The sequence below is a fragment of the Paralichthys olivaceus genome, chromosome 20, assembly GCF_024713975.1.
Source record: "Paralichthys olivaceus isolate ysfri-2021 chromosome 20, ASM2471397v2, whole genome shotgun sequence".
Taxonomy (NCBI): Eukaryota; Metazoa; Chordata; class Actinopteri; order Pleuronectiformes; family Paralichthyidae; genus Paralichthys; species Paralichthys olivaceus.
Genome location: NC_091112.1, coordinates 380,732 through 404,165, shown reverse-complemented (window position 1 = coordinate 404,165; position 23,434 = coordinate 380,732). Strand labels below are relative to the sequence as shown.

Here is a 23,434-nt window from a genome sequence, read left to right as displayed (position 1 = left end):
TTCATACTGAGTCTTCATTAAGTTCAATAATCTCCTGTGTCCGATCACATATTTCTGATCGACTATTGATCTGAAATAAGATGCTACAACCAACGTGAAGCGAAGATGACAAACTAACATTTGTAGATTTTGAGCATATTTACTGGAGAAGATTTAAAACTACGACCTGCAGTGAAGCTCACAGACACAGGAAACCGCTGAGATCACTTCCTGTAGCGTGGTCTGTGTGGAGGTGGTGACACTTCAAATATAATATTTATATTTTACAGCAGCTTCCTCTTAATACACTAAACAGGTTCACTAAACTACAGCAGGTTCACTGAACTACAGCAGGTTCACTGAACTACAACTACAGCAGGTTCACTAAACTACAGCAGGTTCACTGAACTACGACTACAGCAGGTTCACTAAACTACAGCAGGTTCACTGAACTACAGCAGGTTCACTGAACTACAACTACAGCAGGTTCACTGAACTACAACTACAACAGGTTCACTGAACTACAGCAGGTTCACTGAACTACAACTACAGCAGGTTCACTGAACTACAACTACAACAGGTTCACTGAACTACAGCAGGTTCACTAAACTACAGCAGGTTCACTAAACTACAGCAGGTTCACTAAACTACAGCAGGTTCACTAAACTACAACAGGTTCACTGAACTACAACTACAACAGGTTCACTGAACTACAGCAGGTTCACTGAACTACAACTACAACAGGTTCACTGAACTACAACTACAACAGGTTCACTGAACTACAACAGGTTCACTAAACTACAGCAGGTTCACTGAACTACAACTACAACAGGTTCACTGAACTACAACAGGTTCACTTAACTACAACAGGTTCACTAAACTACAGCAGGTTCACTGAACTACAGCAGGTTCACTAAACTACAGCAGGTTCACTGAACTACAACAGGTTCACTGAACTACAACAGGTTCACTGAACTACAGCAGGTTCACTAAACTACAGCAGGTTAACTGAACTACAGCAGGTTCACTAAACTACAGCAGGTTCACTGAACTACAACAGGTTCACTGAACTACAGCAGGTTCACTAAACTACAGCAGGTTCACTGAACTACAACAGGTTCACTGAACTACAGCAGGTTCACTAAACTACAGCAGGTTCACTGAACTACAACTACAACAGGTTCACTGAACTACAACTACAGCAGGTTCACTAAACTACAACAGGTTCACTGAACTACAGCAGATTCACTAAACTACAGCAGGTTCACTGAACTACAGCAGGTTCACTAAACTACAGCAGGTTCACTGAACTACAACAGGTTCACTGAACTACAGCAGGTTCACTAAACTACAGCAGGTTCACTGAACTACAACTACAACAGGTTCACTGAACTACAGCAGGTTCACTAAACTACAGCAGGTTCACTAAACTACAACAGGTTCACTAAACTACAGCAGGTTCACTGAACTACAACTACAACAGGTTCACTGAACTACAACTACAGCAGGTTCACTAAACTACAGCAGGTTCACTGAACTACAACTACAACAGGTTCACTGAACTACAACTACAGCAGGTTCACTGAACTACAACAGGTTCACTGAACTACAGCAGGTTCACTAAACTACAGCAGGTTCACTGAACTACAACAGGTTCACTGAACTACAGCAGGTTCACTAAACTACAGCAGGTTCACTGAACTACAACTACAACAGGTTCACTGAACTACAGCAGGTTCACTAAACTACAGCAGGTTCACTGAACTACAACTACAACAGGTTCACTGAACTACAGCAGGTTCACTAAACTACAGCAGGTTCACTGAACTACAACAGGTTCACTGAACTACAGCAGGTTCACTAAACTACAGCAGGTTCACTGAACTACAACTACAACAGGTTCACTGAACTACAACTACAGCAGGTTCACTAAACTACAACAGGTTCACTGAACTACAGCAGATTCACTAAACTACAGCAGGTTCACTGAACTACAGCAGGTTCACTAAACTACAGCAGGTTCACTGAACTACAACAGGTTCACTGAACTACAGCAGGTTCACTAAACTACAGCAGGTTCACTGAACTACAACTACAACAGGTTCACTGAACTACAGCAGGTTCACTAAACTACAGCAGGTTCACTAAACTACAACAGGTTCACTAAACTACAGCAGGTTCACTGAACTACAACTACAACAGGTTCACTGAACTACAACTACAGCAGGTTCACTGAACTACAACAGGTTCACTGAACTACAGCAGGTTCACTAAACTACAGCAGGTTCACTGAACTACAACAGGTTCACTGAACTACAGCAGGTTCACTGAACTACAGCAGGTTCACTGAACTACAACTACAACAGGTTCACTGAACTACAGCAGGTTCACTAAACTACAGCAGGTTCACTGAACTACAACTACAACAGGTTCACTGAACTACAGCAGGTTCACTAAACTACAGCAGGTTCACTAAACTACAACAGGTTCACTAAACTACAGAAGGTTCACTGAACTACAACTACAACAGGTTCACTGAACTACAACAGGTTCACTAAACTACAGCAGGTTTACTGAACTACAACAGGTTCACTAAACTACAACAGGTTCACTAAACTACAGCAGGTTCACTGAACTACAACAGGTTCACAAAACTACAACAGGTTCACTAAACTACAGCAGGTTCACTGAACTACAACAGGTTCACTGAACTACAACGGGTTCACTAAACTACAGCAGGTTCACTAAACTACAGCAGGTTCACTAAACTACAGTGGGTTCACTAAACTACAACAGATTCACTAAACTACAGCAGGTTCACTAAACTACAGTGGGTTCACTAAACTACAACAGGTTCACTAAACTACAGCAGGTTCACTAAACTACAGTGGGTTCACTAAACTACAACAGGTTCACTGAACTACAGTGGGTTCACTAAACTACAACAGGTTCACTAAACTACAACGGGTTCACTAAACTACAGCAGGTTCACTAAACTACAACAGGTTCACTGAACTACAACAGGTTCACTGAACTACAATGGGTTCACTAAACTACAGCAGGTTCACTAAACTACAACAGGTTCACTGAACTACAACGGGTTCACTAAACTACAACGGGTTCACTAAACTACAACAGGTTCACTAAACTACAACGGGTTCACTAAACTACAGCAGGTTCACTAAACTACAACGGGTTCACTAAACTACAGCAGGTTCACTAAACTACAGCAGGTTCATTAAACTACAGCAGGTTCACTAAACTACAGCAGGTTCACTAAACTACAGCAGGTTCATTAAACTACAGCAGGTTCACTAAACTACAGCAGGTTCACTAAACTACAGCAGGTTCATTAAACTACAGCAGGTTCACTAAACTACAGCAGGTTCACTAAACTACAGCAGGTTCATTAAACTACAGCAGGTTCACTGAACTACAGTGGGTTCACTAAACTACAACGGGTTCACTAAACTACAGCAGGTTCCTGAATCTGATCTGTGTTCGTGTCAAATGTTAAACTTTAGAAATAAAGTTTTATTTGAACATTTGATTCTAACAGCAGCTTCCAGGTGTGTGGGAGGAGGCGGAGTCACGTTACCTGTGGCGCAGGTCGATGTTGTGGAAGAAAGAGTCGGATAAAGTTTCTCTGAGAAAAGTGACCTGAGGTCCTCAGAGGTTAACTGACACACACACACACACACACACACACACACACACACACACACACACACACACACACACACACACACACACACACACACACACACACTGACACTGACACACACACAGACACAGACACTGACACACACACACACTGACACAGGTTGTGTGTGTCAGTGTGTGTGTGTGTGTGACTTTTTTATGAATGAAACTTTGTCCAGGTGAGTTTCACTCTGAACCATCTTGAGATCTTTGAACCGTCGGTGTCGTTTCCTCTCATCACGTTAACAAACTGATGTTCGACTTCCTGTCTGTGGCTCAGACTGATGAACGTCTGAGTTTACTGACAGTTGGAGGATGTTTGTGTCGGACGTCCGAGGAGCCTTCCTCTGTTTCTGGAGTCTCTCTGGCTTCCTGTTACTCGACTGTCCCACAGCTCTCGGTTTCAGTCGGACGTGAGCTCCAGTCATTCAGAACCAAGCTGGACCAGACTATATCTTAAAGTGCCCCTAATTCTCCTCCTGGTCCTGATCCCAGAGTCCAGCGGGCGTCTGGTTTCAGGACGTCCTGCAGATGGATGCTGACTCATGTTCTGCCCTGATTCCCACAGACAGCAGGAACTCACTTCAAAATAAAAGCACAGAAGGTCATTGGGTGTACTAGCGTGTCACAGTGAAAGGACACGTTTATCTTCACGTAACCACCTGATGTACACACATATAACATAAGACGACCACGACGACCACGACGACCACGATGGGATTCGCTTCATTTGTCGCCTGTGAAACAAATCTCGCACATTCAGCCCCCTCCCTTTTCATTTCGTCCACCAGGGGGAGTAGGTCCCATTGTTTGTTTTTCTATCACAGACTGTAAGTAAAGATGGACGACATGACTCCTAAAAGTGAAGCCAAGTCACCTCTACCTCCCCCTGGTGGCTTCAGTAAAGTTCATAAACCTCCTCCATGTTAGCAGAGGGGACGTGGACCAAAGTAAAAGAGTTCATGGAGTGAGGAGGGAGAGGGGGAGGAGGAGGGAGAGGGGGAGGAGGAGGAAGAGGAGGAAGAGGTCATGGTTGTAGATCAGAGGAATGTTGGCAGCTTCTGTTTCTGGAGATCTGTGACTTTAATAAAGATTCTTTTCTATACGTCCTGAAACACACAGAGAGCTCTGTGAGGAGGAGAGAGGAGGAGGAGGAGGAGGAGGAGAGGAGGTGAAGAGAGAGGAGGAGGAGGAGGAGGAGGAGGAGGAGGAGGAGGAGAGGAGGTGAAGAGAGAGGAGGAGGAGGAGGAGGAGGAGAGGAGGAGGAGGAGAGAGGAGGAGGAGGAGGAGGAGGAGGAGAGAGAGGAGGAGGAGGAGGAGGAGGAGAGGAGGTGAAGAGAGAGGAGGAGGAGGAGGAGGAGGTGGAGAGGAGGAGGAGGAGAGGAGGTGAGGAGAGAGGAGGAGGAGGAGGAGAGGAGGTGAGGAGAGAGGAGGAGGAGGTGGAGAGGAGGAGGAGGAGAGGAGGTGAGGAGAGAGGGGGAGGAGGAGGAAGAGGAGGAAGAGGTCATGGTTGTAGATCAGAGGAATGTTGGCAGCTTCTGTTTCTGGAGATCTGTGACTTTAATAAAGATTCTTTTCTATACGTCCTGAAACACACAGAGAGCTCTGTGAGGAGGAGAGAGGAGGAGGAGGAGGAGGAGGAGAGGAGGTGAAGAGAGAGGAGGAGGAGGAGGAGGGGGAGAGGAGGTGGAGAGGAGGTGAGGAGAGAGGAGAGAGGAGGAGGAGGAGGTGAGGAGAGAGGAGGAGAGAGGTGGAGAGAGGTGGAGGAGGAGGAGAGGAGGTGAGGAGAGAGGAGGAGGAGGAGGAGAGAGGAGGAGGAGGAGGAGGAGGAGGAGGAGAGGAGGAGGAGGAGAGGAGGTGAGGAGAGAGGAGGAGGAGGAGAGGAGGTGGAGAGGAGGAGGTGGAGAGGAGGAGGAGGAGAGGAGGTGAGGAGAGAGGAGGAGGAGGAGAGGAGGAGGAGGAGAGGAGGTGAGGAGAGAGGAGGAAGAGGAGAGGAGGTGGAGAGGAGGAGGTGGAGAGGAGGAGGAGGAGAGGAGGTGAGGAGAGAGGAGGAGGAGGAGAGAGGTGGAGAGGAGGAGGAGGAGGAAAAGGAGGAGAGGAGGTGAGGAGAGAGGAGGAGAGAGGTGGAGGAGAGGAGGAGGAGAGGAGGTGAAGAGAGAGGAGGAGGAGGAGAGAGGTGGAGAGGAGGAGGTGGAGAGGAGGAGGAGGAGAGGAGGAGGAGGAGAGGAGGTGAGGAGAGAGGAGGAGGAGGAGAGAGGTGGAGAGGAGGAGAGAGGAGAGAGGAGAGAGGAGGAGAGGAGGTGAGGTGAGGAGGAGGAGAAGGAGAGGAGAGAGAAGAGGTGAGGAGAGAGGAGAGGAGGTGAGGTGAGGAAGAGGAGAAGGAGAGGAGAGAGAAGAGGTGAGGAGAGAGGAGGAGGAGAGAGGACAGAAGGTGAGGTGAGGAGAGGGGAGGAGGAGAGGAGGAAAGGTGAGGAGGTGAAGAGGAGGAGAAGGTGAGGAGAGAGAATAGGTGAGAAGAGGAAAGAGGAACAGGTGAGGAGGAGAGGAGATAAGGAAGTGATCCCCAGTGCATGCTGGGATACACCTGCTCAGGGTTCCTGTACAAGTACTAGATAGTAGTACTAGACGTAGCTAGAAGCAGCAGTAGTATTTTAACAGTACTACTAATACTCCTTCTGCTCATACTACTACTGTGGTGTTAATACTAGTGCTAACACTGTTAGTATTAACACTATTTGTGGTATTTTATATAGTACTAGTTTCATTTGTAGTAGTATTATCAGCAGCCGATGCTCATACTACCACAAATACTACAAATAGTATTGCTAACACTGTTAGCCAGTATTTGCAGTACTATGATGAGCCCCTCCCCTCCCCACTGTGTATAAATATGAGTGTGTGCAGGAGGAGCTGCTTTAGTTCAACAGTTAAACTCTGACACAGCAGCATGCTGCCACCGTGAGTACTACTACTACTACTACTACTCCTAATAATAATGAGAGTATTGATACTATCACTACTATTAATATAACTAGAACTGCTGTAATAGTATTATTGTATTTCTGAATTTGATGGATGTAAAGTCTTTAACCTCATAATGTACAATACTCTGTACTGCAGTAATGTAAAAATAATGTACTATAATGTATTTATATATATGCGTGACTACTAATATAATGATAATGTACTATGATTTATATATATATCTCAGTAGTACTGCAGTACTAGCTGTATCTGATTATCAGCTGAGCAGTTATTGATAATCAGTGATCACCTTCACACCAGAAACCTGCTCATGGTGTCGCTGGTCGTCTTTTTGGCAGCAGCTGTTTCTACGGCTCCTGTCGAGGGTAAAAATACACAAAGTACACACGTGTTCACTTCTTTCTTCATCTCTTACTATTTTCATCAGATTTGATTTCATTTTTTTTTATCCAGAGAAGGAGCGAGAGGAGGTGGAGTTGGAGACCACAGAGGAGGGGGATGAGGAGCTGTCCGAGGAGGAGGGTAGGCCTGTGTGTGTGTGTGTGTGTGTGTGTGTGTGTGTGAAAGAGAGAGAGAGAGAGAGATGGAAACAAGTTTTTATTTTGAAAAGGCTGCTTCCCGCCACTTAAATCTTGTGTTTCTACACCATGAGAACGTGTTTCTGATCGATTGATTGATTGATTGATTGATTGATTGATTGAAAACCTGACTGGGTGACGAGCTGCTCGTTCTGTCTTCACAACACAACAGCTTTGATCGTTCGTCGAGCTGAAACTGATAAAAACCAAAGTGATCAGAAAAACTCGTACAAACATCAGAGAGAGAAGAACGAGCTGAAACGACAGAAACATCTTTGACAAACATTTATTTTTAACGTTTACTTTGATTTTTTTATACGGTCCACGTCCCGTCTGCTAACATGGAGGAGGTTTATGAGCTGTACTGCAGTCAGCCACCAGGGGGAGATAGAGATGATTTGGTTTCAGCAGCACTGTGATCTGATCCAGATCAGATCTTCTCACGTTATTTACGGAGTCTCGAGGAAAACGTGTGAAAATCTGTCGCAGTGAAAACAGAAGCAGTTTCCACTGAAAACACTGAAATCAGAAAACATTTTAGAAACAGCTGTAAATAATGAACAAACACTCAACCGAGCTCCGCTGAACACTCACACACTGTGACTGAGCAACAGCGCCCCCTGCAGCCACCTTCACCTGAACTGACACACAACTGAATGGTGGATATTACCCATGATCCTCTGCTTCCTGACCCAGCAGAGCTGCTGCTGTAACAAACTGCTCAGTTCTTCATGTTTTAAAGTTTCTGCTGAACTCTGGAGATAAACTCTGGTTGTTAAGAACTGATCTCAGTTCAGCTTCACTCTTCAGCTGATGGAGACTCTCAGTCTCTTGTTCTCTCAGGAGATGAACCCACTCAGCAGAGAGAGAGAACAGATGCTCAGGGAGCGAAGGAGGAGACGTTCTCCACCTTCACTCATCAGACTCACTTTGATCAGCTGATGGTTTAAGGAGGAAACATTTAGATTTTTCAGGAAAATAATCGTAGAGTAAAAGAAATTCTTCAACAAATGAAACGTGTCGTTAAAAACATTTTAATTAGAAGTTTAAACGTTGGATGTTTTTTCTTTCCAGATGATGATGACTCCAAGAGTCAGGATAAGATTGAGGGTGAGAGGATAAAATAACTTGACAACATAAACCTGCATAAACACAAAGATGCTGAAAGACGATGATGATGATCAGTGTCACTAACAACAAATGATTTTTACTACGATTGTATCATCGTGGTTTGATTCCTGCAGCCGTTCTTCAGTTAAAAACACCTTTCAGACTTTTGATGTTAACGACACTGATTCTCCATCAATCTGCTTTTCATCAGCTCAGTTTCCTTCAGCTGAAGAAAACAGAAGCATCATTCATCCTGTCCCCCCCACCCCCCACCCCTCCCCCTCACAGGAATTCTTGGCGTGCAGCAGACCACCCTGGCGTCTGCGTCCGGAGGTTCAGGTGAGTCGACCCTGATCAGGTGTATCCTCCTGAACACTTTGCTTGTTCCTGTTTGGTCTCAGGTTTAATCCAGATTAAGTGTCTGGTTTTCAGACCAGGATTAGCGTGACCCGGTCTGATCCACATCATGCTGCAGGTCTCCAGTTACTGCAGCAGGCCAGGATCAGAGCCACAGCGCCCCCTGCTGACACTGGAGACAAACTCCAGGTTTATGTCAACAGGTTCACATCGATGTAAAAAGCAAAAAGTGTCTGAATACTTCTGTCAATATGATGTTTCTCTTTTTCCTTTAATTGATTTGCACATTTTCAAAAAGTCTGTTTTAATTTTGACATGATGGTGGAAACTAAACAAAATAAAATGGTTGAAGGCTTCACCTTCGTAATTAAATCTCAGACGTGAGATTAATGAGGGAGTGTGACAAACGTCCTGACTATTTTCCAAATGCAAAATATGAATGTAGTTAAAACAAGGTGATTATATAAATCATCTGTATAAAGTTCAACATGTTCTCATATTATAAACATCATTATGATTAGAATAATTCTAACGTGAGCTTCAGATAAATCCAGGTAATAAACTTCATCTTGTTTGATTTCAGGTTCCAGTGTTCAGTCAGCAGGGGGAGCAAGTGATGCAACAGGAAGTTCTGCAGGTAAAGCACAGATTCAACCTCTTTACTTGAGTAAAAGTATTTAAGTACACGTTTTGAATTCTACTCAAAGTATAAAGTAAGTACTGGCTGAGCAAAGAAAACTGAGACACGTCATTAATAGAGTTTAAAGAATCAAATAAAAAACAATGCACTAAAAACATCTTTCCAGGAGGAAATGTTTAGGCTACAATGCACTGAATAAAGTTTCATTTGAATAAGGCCAGGACAGAGAATGTCGTGACGTTATCAGTGACGCTTCACTTCCTTCATGTTGTGTCCGTCTGTTTCATCCTTCCACATCTTTCATGACATAAATCACAAATCAGACAACTGACAATTCCCCAAAAACACATTCAAACAAAAGCAACGAGCCTGATTTGAAAATGAAAAGTAGAAAGTTGAGATATTTGTGGTAAAATGTTGGAAGTAAAAGTAAAAAGTTGTCGGAAAAATAAATACTCAAATAAAGTACAGACACCAGGAGGATCTCGTTGAGTAAAGTAACAAAGTATTTCTAGTGAGTTATACTGGTTCTTATTTTCATACCTGTTAGTTTCTTTCTTGAGAACTAAAGGAAGTTCTTGTGATTTCCCAGGTTCCCCAGGTTCTGCAGCGGCAGCATTAGGACTCTCTGGTGCCTCTACTGGTCAAAGTCACGCTGCAGGTGAAGAACAAGTTATTCAAACACAAGCGATGATAATATTTTATGAATTGTAACATGACACTGCATCAGGTCACGTAATGTTAAGTAACATAACAACAGTAATGCAATGTAAAGTGACATCAGTGTAAAGTATTGTGACACGAAAGCTACGTCACGTTCAGTGATTTGATATATTGTAGCGTAGCATTGCATCGGGTCACATCGGGTAATGTACGAGAAACATTTGTGTCGGCAGGTTCTGACGGAGTCGACTCGCAGTCTAACGGTAAACATCTGTAAAAATATTGATGTCGATAAATGACTCAGTGATAAACTGAAAAATAAAAGTGTCACATTCAAAGCACAAACTTTTCTGCAGAAATCGATCGAGCTGATTATTGATTATTGTGACGGATTCAGGAAACGGACAGAAGCTGCTGAATGGAGGAGGAGGAGGAGGAGGGGGCGGAGCTGCTGGCCAGACAGGTGAGCTACAGGGGGTGGAGCTACAGAGAGAAACATGAGAGATACTGCGAACTGAAAGAAGTTCAGTCTCTCTCTCTCTCTCTCTCTCTCTCTCTCTCTCTCTCAGGTGTGTTGGGTTCATTCGGGGGAGGATTTTCTCACCTGGATTATACAGGTGAGTGTCCAGGTGAGGTCTGTCTGCCACCATCAGGTCTTGATCACTTCTGATTATTGGTTAACGAAGGTTCCCTCAGATGATCGGCGGCACACAGAACAAACAGCGTCATGACATCATCTTCAGTCGTCTGGTTCAAATTCTGCGTAAACAAAAAACTGTGTTTACTCATCTGTCTTCTTCTTCTTCAGGAATCATCGACCCGTCCAATCACGACTTCGTGCTCGGCCTGATGGGTAAGTTTCCTGACTTAAGGTCAGGTGATCCTCAGGTGTTTCAGTGTCTCAATCTACAACAAAAGAAGAGGAAGTCAAAAAACTACTTCAAAATAAAAGCATCACAGTTTTTTTAACAAAATCTAATGTTTATGGTTCCAGGTGAAGCAGATTCATTTAGTCCAGAAGTTCACGTCAACATCCCAGGTGTGTTTCTGTCACTTCTACAGAAAGTTCTCAGGTTTATTATATCGTTTATTAAGACTTTTCACCATCACTGCTCCTCCTTCAGAGGATTTTCTGTAACTAAGCAACCAACTACAGAGGAGACAACCTACTTCCTGAGTGTTTTGAATTTATGTCGGTGATTATATTTATATTTCAGTAAATGACAGAGACACAACTCAAAGAAATGTCCTGATTGTTAAATGAACCATCTGCTCATCTTCAGGTTGATTATTTTAATCAGTGTCCTCAGACTGTCCATCGCTGCAGCTCCTGTCCTCAGCCTCTGTCTCAAACACTTGGGTTTAGCTCCTGTCTCTTTAAGACCCTCCTCCTGATGAAGCCCAGTCTCTCATTGGTCGGCTGATCGAACGATTGCTCTGTCTGCTTCTGTTTGTGTCAGGGTTCAGCTCAGGTGTGACAGCTGCTCTGTCTGCAGACCACAGCAGCAGCTCCGGTCTGGATTTATCTACAGGTACTGACCCCGCCCCCTACAGGTGTCAGGTGATCAGGGATCATCCAATGACTGTTTCAATTTCAATTAAAAAAAGTTTGTTTCTGTGAGACTCACCTGTTCTGGTGTCGTCCTGTTGAAGATCATGTTCATCCAGCTCATGTCAGCATCGACCAATCAGGGTTAGACCACTCCTCTCTGAGCTCAGGACCTGACCAATCCCTTTTTAGCTCTGTCTCAGGCTCCTCCCACTCTGCTGCCAAGGAAGGTTGGTATACAAACGTCTTTTACTTTGACAATCAGGACGGATTTTCCTCTGACACACGTTCTTTCTTCGTCAGCTGGCGCAGCCTCATCATCTTCATCACACAGTGAAGATCACAGAGAACACACAGGTAAACGCACCTGTACGACCACGTCCTCCTGCTGGCTGCTCTCTGTACAGCACCGTAGTGTTTTATTAACAGACGCTCATCATAGGCCATCGTGTCTTTCAGGAAACGGTCGACAGACTCAACTGACAGATGCAAACGGAGGTAAACTTTAATTTCTCCTGATCAGTGATTATACACACACACACACACACACATATATATATGTTTGTGTCACTTTCATATATATGTGTGTATATATGCAGTGACTGACAGACCAGTTTCCCTCAGCGACCTCCAGACTGATCTTATAGGTACAGTCTGACTATTGATCACTTGGAGATAAACTGCAGTTAATTGATGAACGACTGGTTTGTTTAAGAGTTAATTAGCAGTAACCTGATGATGATGTCAGCAGGTGGAGCAGAGTCAGTGACGGGTCACATTGATCTGACAGGTGAGAACTGATCTGATCAATAAACCATCAATTAGCTTTGTTCACTGACATAAACATGACTCTCTTCTGATTGGGTCTGACCCCAGGTCTCGGACTGGGACATGATGTCACAGGTAAGACTTGTTGCTATGACAACCACATGTGAACATCAGGAGATTATTTGACCTGTGAGGTGTCACTTCCTGTCACATGACCATATGTCACAGTCGTACCCCATCGTCCACCGCTCAGTATCTGTTTACCTGTCTCACACACGATTTTCACTTTCAGGCATTTACTCCCACACAGACCTGGTTACCGCAGCGACCGACTCTACAGGCTTAGGTGAGCCCCCCCCCCCCCATATAGCCACCAGTGAGTGGTACTGCAGAGTTTGTTAAACACGTTGTGTGCTTGTAGTTTCAGCAGATCCTACAGGAACAGGAAGTCCATCTGACTCCAGTAAGTCCTTTTTATTTCTACAGAAGAAGAATTCAGATTGTTCTTCTTCTGTAGAAACGTGTGTTTCATTTGTGTGTGTGTGTTTGTTTCAGGTCATCCAGCTGTGACAGACCACACACAGGTGGCTGGTAAGTTTTACAGATGTTCAGTTTTTACATGAATAAAAAAGACCACAGACCGGCTGCATATCAGTGGTCTGTGATCAGGTCTCATTCAGGGTCTTGATAGACTCGTCCTGTTGCTTTATATCTGACCTGAGATCAGGTGCTGAAGGCGCGTTATTTCTCTTTTCTTGGTTCTGCTTGTTCTCTGCAGGTTCAGTCACTGAACAGTACAACCCATCTGGTCAGGGTCCTGAAGGTTTGTAAGGACACACACACACACGCACGCACACACACACACACACACACACACACACACACACACACACACACACACACACACACACACACACACACACACAGACACACAGACACACAGACACACAGACAAGAGAAGACTGACTGTTTGAAAAGAGGAGGAAGGTCAAATCTGTCCCTTGCTGAAGATTTTTGTAGTGATTGATATGGAAGTGCCTGAAACCTGTATTCTCTCTCTGACCAGCAGGGGGCGACTCACATGGTAGTTTCTCGAGAAAATGTCTCTTCTCACTTTCTAACGTCAGTAAACTTTGTCCTCAGAAGTTTTTGTCTCAGTCTCTAGTTTCAAGTCTTCTTCAAACAGCTGATGTTCGTTGATCACTGAAGATCATTTAGAGTCAAACAGAGCAGAAAGAACTGGATGTGTTGGGGGTGGAGACCACAGTGTGATTGACAGCTGTAATCTATGAGTGTCACAACCTGAGCATGAATCGATATCTTTGATTTAAAAGAGTAAAAAGTCAAATCTGACTTTAATCTTTGTTTTTCTGTCACAGGTGCAGAAAATGTGGAACTGGAGGATACCTGCTGACTTCCACATTAAGCCACGAGTTCGATTCCTGCGCTACAGATTCCAGTGTACCGACCAATCAGCATGGCCCAGGAAACATGACTCCTCCCACTAGTTGTAGACGCCGCCCTCTCAGCAGCAGTGTCTCATGTTTTTTTAATATTTAAAATGTGGAGTTTGTTTATAGACTTTTATTTTGTTTTAGAATCACTGAGCAGAAATACAAACGTTTTGGAGGAATCTTGACTTGATGACATCATACAGGATGTGACATCATCTTCACTGTCAGGATTGAAATGTTTAAACTTCCACAATAAATGTTTTTGACTATTTTGAACATCAAACTGAGAATTTGTCTTCAATTCAAAATGAAGAGGAACTTGAATTGATCTTTATTAGTAATACTGATCTGATGAAATCATTTTCAGTTTCACACTTGATCTGACCTTTGACCCTGTCTTCAATGTTTATAATTTATTACAATCCTCCTCTCCCAAGAGCAAGAATAAATCCAACAGCTAGAATTTGATGTAATCGATATAAAAATGTTAAAACATGATCAAACAAATATAAACATATTGACGACAGAGGCTTTTATATTGAAGGGCAGCTTCTTGATCACAGAGCATCTGTTCAAGTCTGTGTCGTCTGTTTCACTGGTTTCTGTGATTTATTCTGACCTGTGACACTTTACCTCCACGCTACATTCTGAGCAGGACAACCATCGAAATGCTACATGAATCAGTCGTTCTGCTTCGTCACTCAGAAAAAACTGTTTACGCAAATTCAGTTTGTTCAGCTCGGTTCACTCTCTGGGTTCAGAAAATAAAATCAGAGCAGGTGACCCTGAACACAACATGAGCCTAAAGCAACAGAAAGACACGGAGCGGTACGAGAGCACACTGATCAACTATTTAATCAATCATCAACAACATGGCTGATACCTGCTCTAATCGATCAGATCCATCAATCTGCCTTCATGTCGTCTCCATGGTAACAGAGGTGATGGGGGTGTTCTCATTCATAATAAACTTTTCCAAAAATATACAGATTCTTCTCATTGAATCTATATCTTATACATGAAAACAGAGACAAATCAAATCTGACTTAAACATGCAGAACACGGAACAACCTGATCACATGATCCTACCTCACCTGTCCACGTGACATCATCAACTGAGCTCAGAGCTGCTTCTCATTGGACGGGCAGGTACAGACGTGACCCTGGTTCTCTGAGTTTTTTTTGTGACTGTCAAATAATTGAAAAAAGCTCAAATAAAAACAAAGCTAAAATAAAAGCATAGAAGAAGGACGCAGGTCTATAAATGGTTAATATCGATCAATAACATCTGCAAACTAAAAACATGAGCTTTGACCGGATGAACTGCAGCTGATTGATGATTACATCATTGTCTATTGCTGCTGAGTCAGTGCTCAGATTGTCCTGCTGCCATGGTTACTGATGAGTCATCGCATTTTTATGTTGTCAAAGGTCAGAGTCCAAGTGGGTGTGGCTCAACAGGTCGGCTGCCGGGTCATCAGTGGATGGGTCGGGCGTAAGGAAAGGCTCCGCCTCTAGCTCCAGCAGAGACGGCAGGTCAGCCCCGCCCTCCCCGAGGCTGATTGGTTCAGACATCAACACAGGTGTGGCAGAGTACTGCACCAGCTGTTTCCCTGGACCAATCAGAACAGCAGAGTCACCCAGTGTGTGCGTGAGAGTGTGTGTGTGTGTGTGTGTGTGTGTGTGTGTGTGAGTGAGTGTGTGAGTGTGTGTGTGTGTGTGTGAGTGAGTGTGTGTGTGTGTGTGTGTTTGTGAGAGAGTGTGTGTGAGTGAGAGAGTGTGTGTGTGTGTGTGTGAGTGAGAGAGCGTGTGTATGTGTGAGTGTGTGTGTGTGTGTGTGTGTGTGTGTGTGAGTGAGAGAGTGTGTGTGTGTGTGTGTGTGTGTGTGTGTGTGTGTGTGTGTGTGTGTGTGTGAGTGAGAGAGTGTGTGTGTGTATGTTACCTGTGTGGCTGCTTCCATCACTTCCTCTCGGAGCCTCTTCAGCCAGCAGCTGATAGGACAGAGACATCACAGTGAGACGGCTGTGACATCATAAACACTAACATGTGTGCACCTTTGTATTCACATGTATACTAACATGTGTTCACCTTTGTATTCACATGTATACTAACATGTGTGTACCTTTGTATTCACATGTATACTAACATGTGTTCACCTTTGTATTCACATGTATACTAACATGTAAACATACCTGTATGAACGTGTTTGTGTTAATATGGTGCTTTTATTTCAACATGAGACAGGAAGTGAAGATGCAAAGTAAAAGTCTGTTGAACTCACATTGTCCAAACAGTCAAGGTCAAAATCTCCAGAGGGTGAACCGAAAAACTGAACATGGAAACACACATGTGATTCAACACGTTCACATACCACTAACATGTTCATATACTGTTAACATGTTCATAGAGTTGGCGTGTTCATAACATGTTAATTTGACGACTGACCTCGATGATGGGGGAGGTGTCAAAGGTGAAGGTTTGTGTATTGAGGATGTTCTGCAGGTTTTCTAGACTGCTGTCCATAGTGTCCACATGGTCCAACAGTTCAGACCTGAAACACAGACAGACAGAGGAGAGAGACAGGAGAGAGGAGAGACAGACAGAGGAGAGACAGACAGAGGAGAGACAGGAGAGACAGACAGAGGAGAGAGACAGAGGAGAGACAGACAGAGGAGAGACAGGAGAGAGGAGAGACAGACAGAGGAGAGAGACAGAGGAGAGACAGACAGAGGAGAAACAGGAGAGAGAGGAGAGACAGACAGAGGAGAGAGACAGGTAGAGGAGAAACAGAGGAGAGACAGAAGAGAGAGGAGAGACAGACAGAGGAGAAACAGGAGAGAGAGGAGAGACAGACAGAGGAGAGAGACAGGTAGAGGAGAGACAGACAGAGGAGAAACAGGAGAGAGAGGAGAGACAGACAGAGGAGAGAGACAGGTAGAGGGGAGACAGAGGAGAGACAGACAGAGGAGACAGAGAGATAGAAAGATGTGATGTGAAGCTGCTTCCACAGTCTGGAGTTTTTCCTCTTGTTAATAAAGCAATCGTGTCTGTTCTGACTTCCTGTTCGGACTTCCTGTTCTGACTTCCTGTTCTGACCTCCTGTTCTGACCTCCTGTTCTGACTGACTTCCTGTTCTGACCGACTTCCTGTTCTGACCTTCTCTTCTGACTGACTTCCTGTTCTGACCTTCTGTTCTGACTTCCTGTTCTGACCTCCTGTTCTGACTTCCTGTTCTGACTTCCTGTTCTGACTTCCTGTTCTGACCTCCTGTTCTGACTGACTTCCTGTTCGGACTTCCTGTTCTGACCTCCTGTTCTGACCTCCTGTTCTGACTGACTTCCTGTTCTGACCGACTTCCTGTTCTGACCTTCTCTTCTGACTGACTTCCTGTTCTGACCTCCTGTTCTGACTTCCTGTTCTGACTGACTTCCTTTTCTGACTTCCTGTTCTGACCTCCTGTTCTGACCTCCTGTTCTGACTGACTTCCTGTTCTGACCGACTTCCTGTTCTGACCTTCTCTTCTGACTGACTTCCTGTTCTGACCTCCTGTTCTGACCTCCTGTTCTGACTGACTTCCTTTTCTGACTTCCTGTTCTGACCTTCTCTTCTGACTTCCTGTTCTGACTTCCTGTTCTGACCTTCTCTTCTGACTGACTTCCTGTTCTGACTTCCTGTTCTGACCTTCTCTTCTGACTTCCTGTTCTGACTTCCTGTTCTGACCTTCTGTTCTGACTGACTTCCTGTTCTGACTTCCTGTTCTGACCTTCTCTTCTGACTTCCTGTTCTGACCTTCTCTTCTGACTTCCTGTTCTGACTTCCTGTTCTGACCTTCTGTTCTGACTGACTTCCTGTTCTGACTTCCTGTTCTGACCTTCTCTTCTGACTTCCTGTTCTGACTTCCTGTTCTGACCTCCTGTTCTGACTGACTTCCTGTTCTGACCTTCTCTTCTGACTTCCCGTTGGTTCCTGTGCATCTAGGGTCTATTTTCTTTGGTTGATGAATCCACATAGTGATCAGGCTCTGATAGGATTCACTGGTGCTAGCTTTCCAGACTCACACTTCAAAACAAAACATGTTTTATTTGTGAATTATAGATTCAATGATTCACTTGTCAGTTTGTGTTGATACGAAGCGCCAAACGTCAGGTGACAATCCACCTGCAGAGGGAGGGGGGTGGGGTCTGAGGGAAGCACAGGGGTGTTAATGACACACCTGACCTTCAACAACCTACAGCAAAGGTACAAATACACAATAAACTGATACACGAATAAAACAAGAGCAGTGACGGGCAGGTGATGGGGCAGGTGATGGGGCAGGTGATGGGGCAGGTGATGGGGCAGGTGTCGGAGCGGGAGTCAGGGCAGCTAGTGGCTGGAGTGGGGCAGTTAGTAACACGTAGCACCTGCACCATATGACAAAAGCACTGATTGGAAACGTACCTGTCGATACAGGCGAGGGTCTGACATTGATGCTGAGCTGCGGCTGGACTGGAGTTTGGGGTGGGAATAGAGGCGGGTAATTGGCCGGTTGGTGAAGGTGGGAGGGTCCCAGAGGAGGCCGGGCTCATCAGAACGATGCCTGCAGAAGAGACAGAAGAGTCTCAGGTCAGAGACAAACAGATTCAAGAGCAGAACCAAACACATGGAACCTTTGAGAACCAGACTTCCTGTCAGCTAGTACCTGGTGAAGGGTTGGCGGTGGAGGTGTTGGGAGTCGGCTGCGTCTCGTTGTCTTGTAGGATGGAGTTGATGAAAGTGGTGGGGGAGAGGGGCGTGTCTCCATGTGTAGCCCCGCCTTCCAGAACAGGACACACCTCCACCTCAGGACTTGCTGGCTCCTCTTTTATGTTAATGAATTGGCTCTCTCTGGAGGCAGAGGACAGAATTAAGTGACTGCTGCACCACTGTTACTGACAAGAGGCTTCATTAGTTCTCACCCTGCGTCCGACCAGTCAGGGACTGCATCCTCAATGATGGGTGTGGCCACCTCTGTGATGTCAGAGATGATTGGCCCAGAGGATATTGGGGAGTCAGCTGAGAACAGATTGGCTGTAGCCTGAAGAGGAAGTGCACGAGAAAAGATCCTTCATGTGAACCGCTCATCACAAACTAACTGAGGTATGCAGGTGAGTCGGCGACATGTTACCTGCATGTGCTCCAATGAGAACTGCCGACTGTACTTAGGCATGGAGTGGGCGGAGCTGGAGTCATTCAGCATCAGAGGACTGCAGAGAGAAACTTGTTAACGTTATAAATCAGGTTTTCTCAACAGTCACTGGACGTAGGTGGGTGAGTTGCTGGTGACCACAGGAATAGTGTTTTGTTGAGACCCCTCCCCCCTCCCCATCATGTGTGTATGGATTAGACAGGTAAAAACATCTCAGCTAGTTCATAGCAAAGTGTGTAGTATTAGTAGTGAACTTGCATCTTCCTCTTGACTCCCAAGATCCTGTTGGTTTGGATGAGTGACACCAGAAACTGGATCAACTGAGGAGAGAGAGTTATCATTAGATCAGCCTCACTGTGGTGGAAGCATCCGAGCTGACGTGAGGAGAAATACCTTGTTGACGACTTTCTGTTGCTGAGTGTGTTTCTGTCTCAGACTGGCCACCTCCCTCCACAGAGCCTCATTTTCACTGCAACACAGAAACAAATATATCCTGTTTATATGACACTTTACTAGGAACTGTGACATTCAGACCGTGATCCATTAAAGACCCAAAGTGAGTTGAGAAAACTATCAACCTTGGGCGCCACCTGCAGGCTTAAAGGAGAAGTTTGGTTTTTTTCAACCTGGTCCTTATTTCCAGCATATGTTGTGTAGATCTACTCACCCATAAAGGTTTGGAGTAACTTTGGATCAGCCGCGAAACTCTTTATTTACTATGATTCTCCAGCACTAGTCCCCTGTGAGTCTCGCCAGCCTCGGAGCTAACGTTAGCTTAGCGAGTTGCTTTGTTTGCATCCTGGGCTTTCACTGGGGTGACGTCACTGAGGTGCGCAGCCGCATCACAGCTGACGATCAACTGTGTTTGTTTACACAGAGTTTGCTGATGCTAGTTTTGCGCAACATGGCAGAATGCTTATCAGGTGCTTCACAGTACAGGATTCTTTTAAAGCAGCTGTGTCCTGGTGCTCGGGCCATTCACCCGGTTAAAGGCTAGCTAACTTCAACGGGCTAACGAGCAGCCTCGGAGCTAGCGTTAGCTTAGCGAACCCATTTGTTGATTAAACAGGAAGACAACTCGCTCTCGGTTCGCTAAGCTAACGCTAGCTCCGAGGCTGGCGAGACTCACAGGGGACTAGTTCTGGAGATTCATAGTAAATAAAGAGTTTCACGGCAGATAATGCGTTATTTAGAGGCTGTATTGTGGATGCCCCGAACCCTTGCGTTGTATGGATATACGCTGATCGCGTGTGGATCTAAAAGCATCCGAAGGACTCAAAGTTACTCCAAACCTTTATGGGTGAGTAGATCTAAACACCATATGCTGGAAATAAGGACCAGGTTGAAAAAAACCAAAGTTCTCCTTTAACACCAAGAAGTTCGGCTCCATGGATGAATTCTCTCGACACCATTCATTAGACCAGCAGCGTCTTCAAATGTCCCCTGCTGGTGAGTTTGTGTCAGTGCAGCCTCAGGTCTCAGGAGTGAACCTGACGTGGTCTCTTGAACCGCTCATGTAAAGTTTGGACGTGTTATTCCCTGAGATGTAAAGAGTGGTTATCAGAGTGACCGCAGCCTTTCTGTCAGCTCCGATCAGTCTGACCTCTGACCTCATCAGAGCTGCTGCTCACTGGTCTGACTGTTTCCTGGTGGTAAACAACAGTCTCAATCCTGTCACAGTCAAAAGCTGTGTCCAGAATCACTCACTCATTCACTAACCCCTACTTTACTTTATGGGGTCTTCAATGAAGAGCACTCTATAGTGAGCAGGTGTTCCTAATAAAGTGCTCAGTGACTCCCGGACTGAAGAGGTTGTGGTTCTCGTCTTACTGTTTCATGGCAATGATCCTGGAGTCGATGGTTTCCTGTTTTCCCTTCATCAGCTGGACGTCGCTCAGGATTTTATTCACTTCATCTGTAGCGACCTTCACTTCCTCCTGACGCCCCGAGGACACCTGAACCAATCACAGCACAGAAAGACGGTTACCATGGAGAATGTGAAAGGTTTGAATCTGGACTTCGGTGAACAGGTGTGAACAGGTGTGTGTGAACAGGTGTGTGTGAACAGGTGTGTGTGAACAGGTGTGAACACGTACGTTGGTGACTTTGCGTTTGATGTTCTCCAGCAGGTGTTCTTGTCCTCTGATGAAGAACGGATGTTGGAACTCTGTGTCATCTCTCTCTGGTTTTACCAAACCACTGTGCTCGATGTGCACCACTTTACGGAAGCCATCTGTACGGAAGCCAATTCGCAAAACCACTAATTTAACATCATCATACAAACAGGTGAAAGAGTTTCACTGTCAGAGCTGTCAATGGTTCATTACCTCCGCCGGCAAGCTAATGTTTGTTTCTCTGTTTGTCGGCAGGATTGTGAAAAAACTAGCAAACGTGGTGGAAGGAGGGAACAGGGCTCAGGGAAGAACTCATTAAATCTTAAGGAAGATCCAGTTTCTTATAAATTGTGAGAATGTTTTGTTGAACATTTTCACTGATTTCTCAGAGAATAATTCATGAATCTTGATGAAAACAATCAGACATGTTTAGAGGACGGATATCTATGAGGGTGTGTGTGGTTTGATGCAGCTTGACTGCATTTAAGAAACTGTTGGACTGGTGGAGGAATGAACTCAACTGAATGATGTTGTGGTTCAGAGCAGTGAAGATAAACGCTGCAGTAACGTGAGACTCTTTACACTCACACATGTTCAGCTGTCTGATGAAGCTAGCCATGTTGTTGTGTTTGAAGAACTTGGGAAGAACTTCTTTCGAGAACCGACCCTGATCAAAAACATGGAAGCTGGTTCCACTCTGAAACAGAACACAGAGAAACATTATAAATACAAGAAGACTCAGATGCTCCTGATGAACCAGGATCAGAGTGTTTTCAGACACCGGCAGGTCAGTTGACAACTGATGTGGATGAAGGTTATGTGCCAGATGACTTATGTTTCGCTTGCTGTTTTCAAATACAGATGATAAGTTGTGACCCCCGAAGCAAAATACTTTTCCACAGACAGTAAATGTCCCAAAGCAGCAGTATGATCCAGGACCAGCAGACATACACAGACAGCACCCGACAGGACCGCTCCTTCTTCAGGGAACCATCACTCCATTCATAACACTGATATATTTTACTATCAACAGAGAGTCATTTTAAAAGTAATCTCGCAGGACATCAGAGATCGTCTGACAGTGAAGCAGCCTCTTGGGGTAACAGACTATATTTTGGGTCTTCAGGTGTAGACAGCAGACGTCTTTGTGATATGTTGTCCAAACACTGTTTACAGTGAGACTACTTTAATCACACTAGTGCAACGTTTCTCCGCACAAACACGGATGGTTTTCGTAGATGTTTTAGATCCTGTCTACGGCTATTTGCTAGCTATCAACAGAAACCAGAAGCTTCGTGCCCTAAGATCTGTCTCCTCACGACAGATTCTGTACAAACACACAAAGAATCTGTTCATAGAGAATATTTTAACAGAAGAACACAGAAAAATCAAATTGAAAACAGGAAGTAAAGGAAACTGTTTGTTACATTGTAATAGCGGTACAATACCGTAAACCACTGTTGTTATTATTATCAGTATTAATACTGTTGTTATCAGTATTATTACTGTTGTTATGAGTGTTATTACTGTTGTTATGAGTGTTATTAGTATTATTATTGTTGTTATCAGTGTTATTACTGTTGTTATCATTGTTATTAGTATTAATACTGATGTTATTAGTATTAATACTGATGTTATTACTGTTGTTATTAGTATTATTACTGTTGTTATTGTTGTTATTAGTATTATTGTTGTTGTTATCAGTGTTATTACTGTTGTTATTAGTATTGTTGTTGTTGTTATTGTTGTTATTACTGTTGTTATCATTGTTATTAGTATTAATACTGTTGTTATTAGTATTATTACTGATGTTATTAGTATTAATACTGATGTTATTACTGTTGTTATTAGTATTAATACTGTTGTTATTAGTATTATTACTGTTGTTATTGTTGTTATTAGTATTATTACTGTTGTTATTGTTGTTATTAGTATTGTTGTTGTTGTTATCAGTGTTACTGTCGCTGACGTTAACGCGGTGACATCAAAGCATCAGAATCTTCTCAGCTGATTATCTGTCAAACAAACAGCAGGGGCTGTGACGTCACATTGACTCAGGTGAACAGGTGGTCATTTCGTGTGTGATCTGCTGTTAGCATGTGAGTTTCGTTAGGGCTAGCAGCTAACTGTCGGATTATCGTGGCTGTGAGTACCGGGCTCCAGCAGATGAGCGGGTCGGTGTCCGGGTCCTCCACCAGGGTCCACAGTTTGGTGAGGAAGGCTGGGACGTTCCCACTGGGCAGCACCGCCCCTCCTCCGGCAAACTCCATGGAGAAAAACAATCCAACGCACCCTGCACTGTTAAACGCTGCTGTTACTCTGAGCTATCGGTGCTAACTGTTAGCATCGTGTGAGAAACAGCAGAACT

The 23,434-nt window shown here is 44.5% G+C and overlaps 2 protein-coding genes and 1 long non-coding RNA gene across 6 annotated transcripts; 1 reads left to right on the top strand and 2 right to left on the bottom strand.

Annotated features, from left to right (window-relative positions):
• Positions 1-6,187: 6,187 nt before the first annotated feature.
• LOC109642506 (secreted protein C) lies at positions 6,188-14,014 on the top strand. Of its 2 annotated transcripts, none has more exons than XM_069516575.1 (24): positions 6,188-6,639; positions 6,967-7,031; positions 7,120-7,188; positions 8,319-8,354; positions 8,643-8,693; positions 9,295-9,348; positions 9,944-10,012; positions 10,248-10,277; positions 10,412-10,477; positions 10,584-10,631; positions 10,823-10,867; positions 11,009-11,053; positions 11,475-11,546; positions 11,668-11,793; positions 11,867-11,920; positions 12,023-12,061; positions 12,163-12,210; positions 12,312-12,353; positions 12,440-12,466; positions 12,624-12,677; positions 12,753-12,794; positions 12,887-12,922; positions 13,110-13,154; positions 13,711-14,014. In XM_069516575.1, the coding sequence occupies exons 1-24, from the start codon at positions 6,629-6,631 to the stop codon at positions 13,743-13,745; spliced, it is 1,209 nt and encodes a 402-aa protein (XP_069372676.1). In that variant the 5' UTR covers positions 6,188-6,628; the 3' UTR covers positions 13,746-14,014. The 2 variants fall into 2 exon arrangements, with proteins under 2 accessions (XP_069372676.1, XP_069372677.1); XM_069516576.1 differs by having other exon boundaries at positions 6,190-6,639; positions 12,315-12,353.
• LOC138405922 (uncharacterized) lies at positions 8,270-10,757 on the bottom strand. Its single transcript, XR_011239584.1, has 2 exons — positions 10,619-10,757; positions 8,270-10,006 (listed from the first exon to the last, which is right to left on the bottom strand). It is a non-coding gene; the product is annotated as an uncharacterized lncRNA (long non-coding RNA).
• Positions 14,015-14,624: 610 nt separating the features above from the next.
• hsf1 (heat shock transcription factor 1) lies at positions 14,625-23,354 on the bottom strand. Of its 3 annotated transcripts, XM_069516572.1 has the most exons (15): positions 23,220-23,354; positions 21,655-21,763; positions 21,049-21,185; positions 20,783-20,907; positions 19,346-19,421; positions 19,211-19,272; positions 18,932-19,010; positions 18,723-18,841; positions 18,467-18,651; positions 18,226-18,364; positions 17,895-17,966; positions 16,231-16,336; positions 16,067-16,114; positions 15,728-15,776; positions 14,625-15,398 (listed from the first exon to the last, which is right to left on the bottom strand). In XM_069516572.1, the coding sequence occupies exons 1-15, from the start codon at positions 23,334-23,336 to the stop codon at positions 15,211-15,213; spliced, it is 1,611 nt and encodes a 536-aa protein (XP_069372673.1). In that variant the 5' UTR covers positions 23,337-23,354; the 3' UTR covers positions 14,625-15,210. The 3 variants fall into 3 exon arrangements, with proteins under 3 accessions (XP_069372673.1, XP_069372674.1, XP_069372675.1); XM_069516573.1 differs by lacking the exon at positions 17,895-17,966; XM_069516574.1 differs by lacking the exons at positions 17,895-17,966; positions 18,226-18,364; positions 18,467-18,651; ... (6 more) ...; positions 21,655-21,763; positions 23,220-23,354 and adding exons at positions 16,425-16,894; positions 17,166-17,548; positions 17,726-17,888 and having other exon boundaries at positions 16,231-16,363.
• Positions 23,355-23,434: the final 80 nt, after the last annotated feature.